At 39.7% G+C, this 8,075-nt stretch overlaps 3 protein-coding genes across 3 annotated transcripts in view; 1 reads left to right on the forward strand and 2 right to left on the reverse strand.

Moving 5' to 3' along the window:
• The window catches only part of LOC111800264 (conserved oligomeric Golgi complex subunit 3), a 28,427-nt gene extending 27,305 nt beyond the window's left edge, over positions 1-1,122 (reverse strand). Inside the window, exons 1-3 of the mRNA XM_023683879.1 lie at positions 939-1,122; positions 641-724; positions 365-472 (exon numbers count right to left, since the gene is read on the reverse strand). Of these exons, the coding sequence (XP_023539647.1) occupies positions 365-472; positions 641-724; positions 939-1,022 (276 nt within the window). The 5' untranslated portion in view covers positions 1,023-1,122. The remainder of the gene's footprint in view (positions 1-364; positions 473-640; positions 725-938) is intronic.
• Positions 1,123-2,528: 1,406 nt separating this feature from the next.
• LOC111800581 (putative pectinesterase/pectinesterase inhibitor 45) lies at positions 2,529-4,613 on the reverse strand. The gene is made up of 2 exons (XM_023684336.1): positions 3,535-4,613; positions 2,529-3,423 (listed from the first exon to the last, which is right to left on the reverse strand). The coding sequence occupies exons 1-2, from the start codon at positions 4,485-4,487 to the stop codon at positions 2,574-2,576; spliced, it is 1,803 nt and encodes a 600-aa protein (XP_023540104.1). The 5' UTR covers positions 4,488-4,613; the 3' UTR covers positions 2,529-2,573.
• Positions 4,614-5,233: 620 nt separating this feature from the next.
• On the forward strand, positions 5,234-8,002 carry LOC111800574 (protein STRICTOSIDINE SYNTHASE-LIKE 10-like). Its single transcript, XM_023684327.1, has 3 exons — positions 5,234-5,666; positions 6,686-6,949; positions 7,314-8,002. The coding sequence occupies exons 1-3, from the start codon at positions 5,368-5,370 to the stop codon at positions 7,882-7,884; spliced, it is 1,134 nt and encodes a 377-aa protein (XP_023540095.1). The 5' UTR covers positions 5,234-5,367; the 3' UTR covers positions 7,885-8,002.
• Positions 8,003-8,075: the final 73 nt, after the last annotated feature.

Consider the following 8,075-nt stretch of genomic DNA (forward strand, 5'->3'; position numbering starts at 1 on the left):
TTTTTTTTTTTTTTTTTTTTTTTTTTTTTTTTTTTTTTTTTTTTTTTTTTTTTTTTTTTTTTTTTTTTTTTTATAGTATATGTTCTTAAAAATGTAACGAAATGTGAGAAAGCTTCCAATAATTCCAAAAATAAATTCAATTGGACGAAATCAAAGGGGATGTCTCTAACATTAATGCAAGAAGTTCAGACAATTCTGTACAGGAAGGAGACAGTGCAATGCCCATGTACCAAATGTTAGTCCTCAAGAGCTAGCATCTAGAATATTATGATTGTTACCATCAGAAATAATGTAAGAAAACAAAAAAAAAAAAAAACAACAAACAATGCAGAAGAGATTGGATGCAGCGTACAGAATACAATACCTGATTGGTATTGACCAAAACGGCTTCAATAGCATCAGAATCTTCGTTGCTGGTATCCTTAACCGAAATAGACAAGGCATTTTCTTTACCACCTATACGGTCTTGTGCCTACAATAATATTTAACACGAAGGCCTAGTTGTTGAATTAAAAAGAATATATATTAACATTTTCCTGTCTAAACACAACGTATAAACTGGTAGTCCCCACCACTTGATTACGAGATGAAGAAATAGAGAACGCGAAGTAGAAACAAATTGAAAATAAAGAGCACTCACCAGATCAGCGGGAAGTGGTCGCTCAGCAACAGCATGACAGAGCGTCGCAATCGCCGCTTGCTGTTGCTCCGTTAGAGGCGCATTCTGGGCACAAATCGGATAAACAGATGATGAAAAGACAGAAATACAAACAAAACGCAAAGGAAGAGAGAAAGAAGAAGTCGAGCAAACAGATCTCATCGCATTAAACCACATTGAGAAGCGGGATTTGGACAAGAGCGAGATCGAAGAGTGAGAAGCAAATTTCAGGATTCAAGATGGAACGAAATGAGGAGTAAATTGGAAATGATGAGCGTACCTGTTCCCATCTAGAAGCAAAATTGTAGCCCTTGGAAATTGCACCGGACTTGGGTAACCCAAGAGGGGAGGCCTTGGCAGCCATGGAGGTCGACTTGTTTGTGGAGCCTCCACTCAGAAAAGTCTCAGACTGCGTTCTCCGACGACGAACACCTCTCTCAACTTCTTTTCTGTTACTTGCAATTACGTTCAACACTTGGGTAAACCACGGGGACGGGTGTCTCAGACAGGATTTTTTGGCCCGTTTGGCCCATGGATTTGGACTTGGACTGGGTTTGGATTTCAGATTCATTGGTACACCTTCCAAGCCCACTCCAAATTTATACTCTCTTTCCTCCATCATCAGCAATCAATTCAGCATCATTCTCTTGATGTTCATCCTTAATTTTGTCTTCTACTTCCAAATCTTCAAAGCCGCTCTCNTTCTCATCGCTATTTTTCTCTCTATATTTCTTTTTTTATTATTATTTGTCTATTTTTATTAACAACATTTTAATATTAATTTTAATTTAGATAAATAAAGTGAATAATATTAATTATAAATTATATATAATGTTCAAACTGCCTACGTTCAAATAAAAATAAAAACTTTCTAAATTTTAAAAATTTAAAAGGTGCCCACTCATTTTTTTATTTGTAAATTTGAAACTTCTCAAAATTCACGATAAAGTAAATTAGAAATACATAAATAAATGGATATGAATCTCCTCATAATTAGATCGTTGAGAAATATTTACATGAATTAATTACATATATCAACGATAAAGTAAATTAGAAATACATAAATAAATGGATATGAATCTCCTCATAATTAGATTGAGAGAAATATTTACCTGAATTAATTACATATATCAACAAAGTACATTATTATTTTCATGACTCAATCATAAAAACTAAAAACTAAAAAAAAATATATATAAGTCTAATTAGTTTAGAGTAATTTTGTGTTAGGTATATTAATTTCTCAATTTATGCTCTCTTCTTCCTCTATGATTGTCACCACGTCCACCATTTATTTCAAACCCTCTCCTGTCTTTTGCTCACAATCCTTGATTGTTGATAGTTCTTCTTTCTATTATTTTATGTTGGCACCTTTTAGTACTTGAATATTGCCTAAATATTGTACATATTGTCGCATTCCCCAAACCACTTTATTATTGTCAACTGTATTAATTCTTGAGAATGTTCGGTCATCATCAAATCCTTGAAGATGTCTAGTTATGAATTATGATTTATTTGACATTTACTATAAACAAATATCTTATCCATTTATTACCATCTCCATTTCATTTATAATTTATTTGATTTCAAAATTAATTATAAATATAAAACGGAGGCTGATTCATAACTAAAAAAATAAAATGATATAAATAAAAAAAAAAGAAAAATATACAAGAAAAAATTTGTTGTTTTTTTTTTTTTTTTTTTTTTAAAGAAAAAACAATTACGAGGGAATCTGTAGTTTTGTTAGAGTATTTGGGCGTTGTATATGTATTAAATACAAGTAGAAGTAAGAAGTAGAAATAGAAATAAATAGAAAAAATTGAGGCATGCATGCATGTAACAAATAGGAAAAGTGGACGAAAAGGAGATGAGAAAATGGATTTTTTTTTTTTTTTCTTTTTTGGTGTTTATATCAAAACAGGCCGACATGAACAGAAACCGAGGAGCTCTGGATCCAATCCACGTCTAGAAAAGTTCCTATCGTAAACTTTGCAGCCTCTTCCTTATCAATCACCTTAAAACCAGGCCATTTCACTCTGGCATCGGTCTTAGCCCCAGGCCCTTTGTTGTTAAACTCAGCATAGTACAAGGTTTTGAGTGCAAAATCCCCGTCCCAAGGCATCCACCCATCGGGGTGAATGATATCTTCAATTTCGGACTCCATTACTATGGTCCTGGAGTACTCATTCCGAGGCCTCCCCAAGTAGCTTTTGAACTGCGCCTTCACACCCTCCAGCGTCTTGTCCGGCAATATCTTGCATTTTTGCAGCACAGTGGCTGTGGTTTCATGTCTGTCACTTCTCCCCTGTGCCGTTACTACGTTCGCTTGCTTATCCAACGGCTTTTTCAACATGAAATTACAGTTTTGGAAAATGGCCGCCGCGTCCCCGAAGATGATGTCCACCGTGCCTGTAATCAAGCAGCTCCTGTAGAACTGCCGATGGGCTTGCGCGTACAACGTGTCTTGGAACCCCTCGAACCGACAGTTCACGAATATGGCTCTGTCGCCCTGGACTCTGGCGGCTACGGCCTGCTGCTTTTCTGGACCTGCAGTGTTTCTGAATCCGATCCCTTTCGCCAACAACCCGTCTCCAAGTGCCACAAAAGATGCGGTTTGGAAGGCTCGAACTCCGTCCGCTGAGTTTTTATTCCCACTGATCATGCTCTTCTGAGATCCATCTCCGTACATTGTAACATTCGCCATTTTTTTGGTAATCACCACCGTCTCCTCGTAGATCCCTTCCTTAACATAGATCACGTACCTGCTTGTTTTCATCCATTTTAATACAATACATTATTCATATGAATTATATAAAGTACTAACAAAAAAAAAAAAAAAAAAAAAAAAAAAAAAAAAAAAAAAAAANGCCTACCGTCCATCATATTTTGCAGGCATGGCAGCCAACGCTTCGTTAATGGTCTTGAAATTTCCGGACCCATCTTTGGCGACCACAACATTAGGCGTCGGCTTATCGTCTTCCGCATCGCGCTTCAACATCCTGCGTTCGTAGCTGGTCATCCAGCTGGGTAGCCCATCTTTGGCCAATAGACGACGTCGTGTTGCAGCTCCTCCACCATCCGACTTTTCAAACGTTGAGAAGAACGTAGCCACCTGCGAAATCATCGCCAGCGAATTACTCGTCAGTTCCTTTCCGGCCTTCAACGTCGCCTCCATTTGGGTCTTCGACTTCCCCTCTGGAAACCCATCCACGCAAGTGGCGTGATACGACATCACCGCGCTCAGCCAGTTGTTGAGATCCGGCGTCGTTTTCTCTGTCAGCTTTCCCAGATCCTTCCTGCTCAATTCGCTCACAGACCTCTCTAATTCCTCCACCGCTTCTTCCAACAGGAGCTTGCAGTCCTCGAACGCCCCCTTTTCCTCCGGGGTGGGGAACTTCATGGAGGAAGCTTTTTTCAGGGCGGAGTTAACCTCGGTGGAGACGGCGGCGATAGCGAGCTTGATGAGGTCTTTGGGGTCGGAGGAATCGGGGTGGGTCTCTACGCCTTCCTTCAAAGTGCTCTCGCATTTGCCTTTATAGTCTGTGGAGTTGCATATCATGGTAATCATTTTCTGGGCGCGGGACACCTGTTTGACGTCGGATGTCGCATGATCTTTGGAGCTTCCCTTGCTGCGGCTGCTGCCGCTGCCGGCGCCGTCTCTGGTGGTGGATTTGGTGGGTGGGGAGACTTGGACGAAGACGGCGGCGACGACGAGAACAAGGATGAGGAAGGTTGAGACGACGGCGATGATGACCCTATTACGGAACTTGCGCGCCCTCTCGGCGCGACGGCGTTCGGAGATCTGGTCGAAATCTTGGAAGACCATGGTGGATGGTGGGTGGATGAGGTAGGATAACGGGAAATGGCTAAGGCAGAGATGGGAACTCTGCCTTAGGTTAGTAAAGCCAGAGGCGAGAAGAGGGGTAAATGGGAAATTAGGGAGAAAGAGGTATATTTATTGGGGGGGGGGGGGGGGGGGNACTAAAAAAAAAATATATAATTTAAATTCTAATTGGGTCTTGAATTCTTCTAATTTTATTTTGGTGTGTTGCGGAGGTGGGGGGTGGGAGACTCTTATTATGATACCAATATGGAGAAGAAGTCCAGGTCTGGAGGGGAGAGTTTTGAGGTCTGTGTTATTGCAATTCTTTAAAATAGGAAAAAGTTTGTTAAGAGAAATCAGATGGGGGGGAGAGACGCTTCCAACCGCAATACTCGCGCCCTCACAAAACCCCCCAGTCACTCATCTCTCTTTGACTCTTTTCCCTCTCTCTCTCTCTCTCTCTCTCTCTTTCTCTCCGACGTGGATCCTTATTTAAACACTCGGAAAAATAAATAACAATAATTTTAAATTATTGTGAAAATGATAATATTTGAAAAGGGAAGAACAACAAAATAAGGCTTGATTTGGAAAGCTCATAAAAGGTTGATTTTAAAAAATAAAAAAGGAATTAGTTACTAAAGTTTAAAATATTTATTACTGCAATTGGATCCGCCGGCCGAAAAACGATACCAATACAATGGTTTAGGGTGGAAAATAGAGGAAAAGTAATTAAAGAATACAAAAATAGAATATGAAAGCAATCTTTTCACCTTACTCAGACTTGTAAACTCCGCTTCTCCACTCCAACCATTCCCATTTCTACCGGATCCACTCGCTTCCCTTTCCATTCCCCCAAACAAACACACACACACACACACCCCCCATGAACTCGATGCTTACATTGACGGTGGCCACGATTGCAGCCCTCGTCGCCATCATCTTCTCGCTCCAAACCCCGTTCCTCCAGCTTAATCAGGTCCTAGCGCCGCCGCAGATTTCCGGAACCCATGATTATCTCCATTCCGCCACCGTTATCCCGGTCACCGGAGCAATTGGACCAGAGAGTTTGATTTTTGACCCCAACGGAGATGGCCCTTACACCGGCGTCGCAGATGGCCGGATTCTCAAGTGGCAAGGCGATGGCCGTGGGTGGACTGATTTCGCTGTCACTAGTTCTCAGAGGTACAATCTTATCTTCTTGTGTTGATTCTGTATTTCGGAGAAAAATTGTATATTCATCAGATTGTTTGATTCTATGTGAAAGAAATTCTGAGTTTGTACAAAAAATTTGCGATGGAGTGGAATTGAAATGTTTTAGGAGAGGCCTTTTTCAGTTCTTTTTGTAGCTGTATATTGTGTAATACTGTCATGGAATGGTGATGCTCGGCTGCAACTTATGTTTTTTATTAGACAGGATCAGAGTTGAATTTTTTATTGTAAGATTGTTTGATTAGGAGAACTGATTATCCAATGATGCATTGACNTTAGGAGAACTGATTATCCAAGATGCCTTGTCTGTTAGTTTAAAATGAAAAGATTAGGTGAAGCTGATTGTTTTTTGGATTTGAAAATTAAGAAATGTGATGGTTATTTTCTCTCTCAAGAAGGATATGTAGCAAGTTTATTAGCAGTTNTTTCAACTTGTTGAGGAATCATTTTTAGGTAGGAATTGCTCTGGTCTTGAAAATCGGTAAATTTTTTAAAACAAACAACTACTGAGGGTTCAAATCAATCTCTCATTTTGCTTGGTGAATTCGCAATGTTTCTTTCTTTTCTTGGATATGACTGGCTTAGTATCATGAAATGGCTGGCTTGGCTATCCCACCTACCCTGCCAAACCTTTTGGGGATTATGCATCTTGTCCATCAATTATTTGTTCTTGACACAACTGCTAGACTTAGTGAGCTTCTCTTTGTTGGCCCGTGATTGCTTGAGTAAGATATCTCAGGGAAACTAAAATTGGATTCACACTGGGGAAGACAACCGTCTTAGGCCTAAGAAAAACAAAGCATGCTCTCTATACAATTTGAGCCAATGATATCAGGTTTTGAAGTATTCCATTTTTCTGTCTTATAACTTTTACTTTTCTGCTCATATTGGTACTATTTGAATGTCTGTTTTGGATGTGCATATGATTGTTTGGCAAGTATTATTCATTTTTCAGGTTCACCTGTTAATTCTTTCGTTTTATGTTTTGGAAGGAGTGAGTGTGTTCGCCCGTTTGCTCTTGAATTGGAGCATGTTTGTGGGAGGCCATTAGGACTGCGTTTTGATAAGAAAACTGGAGATCTCTATATTGCCGACGCCTATTTCGGTCTTCATGTAGTGGGACCGGCTGGAGGTTTGGCAACAAAACTTGTGACTGAATTCGAAGGCAAGCCACTTCGCTTCACAAATGATCTTGATATTGATGAAGAAGGTGATGTGATCTACTTTACAGACAGCAGTACAGTTTTCCAAAGAAGGTAATTAAGACTTAAAAGCATATTCGTGCCTCGTTTTAGCAATTGATCTTAAAGAAGAAAATCTGAGAAAAAAATCTGAAACATCTGATAAAAAACTTATCTGATGAACATAAGCTCATTGTTTTTCTGGTTCCTCTGTTTCTTTTTTTTCTTTTTTTTTTTTTCTTTCTAATGCTTAACTGGAGTACTATGTTTGTAATGTCTTTGGTTATCTCTGTTTTAACATTTTCCTTTGAATATGAGAGTGTAATTTGCTTTTGTATGTCAACACTTCATTTGAAACTGGAACCGAAGACCATAAACTTGCTGGGGTAATATTTGACTTCTGTTCAACTTTTGTTTTGTGAATGTTTTATACTTGCAGACAGTTCATGGCATCGATCTTGAGCGGAGATAGCACGGGAAGGTTATTTAAGTACGACCGAGATAGTAAACAAGTTACGGTTTTATTGCAAGGCCTTGCTTTTGCCAATGGTGTTGCATTAAGCAAAGACAAGTCGTATCTGCTTGTTGTTGAGTCCACCACTGGCAGGATCCTCAGATTTTGGCTTCGAGGTCCTAAAGCAGGAAACTCGGACGTTCTCGCCAAGCTTCCGGGGTATCCGGACAATATTAGAAGGAACCCCAAAGGCGAGTATTGGGTTGCTTTGCATGCTAAAAAGGGACTTGTTGGGAGATTGGTTTCTTCAGCCTCTTGGTTTGGGAAGGTACTGTTGAAACTTCCTGTTGACTTCAAGAAATTGCATGGGTTGCTGGTGGGAGGGAAGGCCCATGCAACTGCGGTTAGGTTGAGTGAGGAAGGAGAGATTTTGGAGGTATTGGAAGACTGTGAAGGGAAAACTTTGAAGTTTATTAGTGAAGTGGAAGAGAAGGATGGAAAGCTGTGGTTTGGATCTGTCCTAATGCCGTTTGTGGGTGTTTTTGAATTAAAGTAGGCTGTTTTTAAGCTATTTCTCGAGATAGTTCAGCTCTAGTTCTCCCTTTTGGAGTAGGAGATACTAAAAGGGGTTTGAGAAAAAGCTCGTGTTGATTTATTTAACTTGATTTTGAATCTTTCTTCATTTTTGCCATATGGTTCCACTTTTGGGATAGTTATCACCAAACCCACTCGCCAATGAAAAATTTC

This window comes from Cucurbita pepo, chromosome LG08 (assembly GCF_002806865.2).
Source record: "Cucurbita pepo subsp. pepo cultivar mu-cu-16 chromosome LG08, ASM280686v2, whole genome shotgun sequence".
NCBI classification, from domain to species: domain Eukaryota; kingdom Viridiplantae; phylum Streptophyta; class Magnoliopsida; order Cucurbitales; family Cucurbitaceae; genus Cucurbita; species Cucurbita pepo.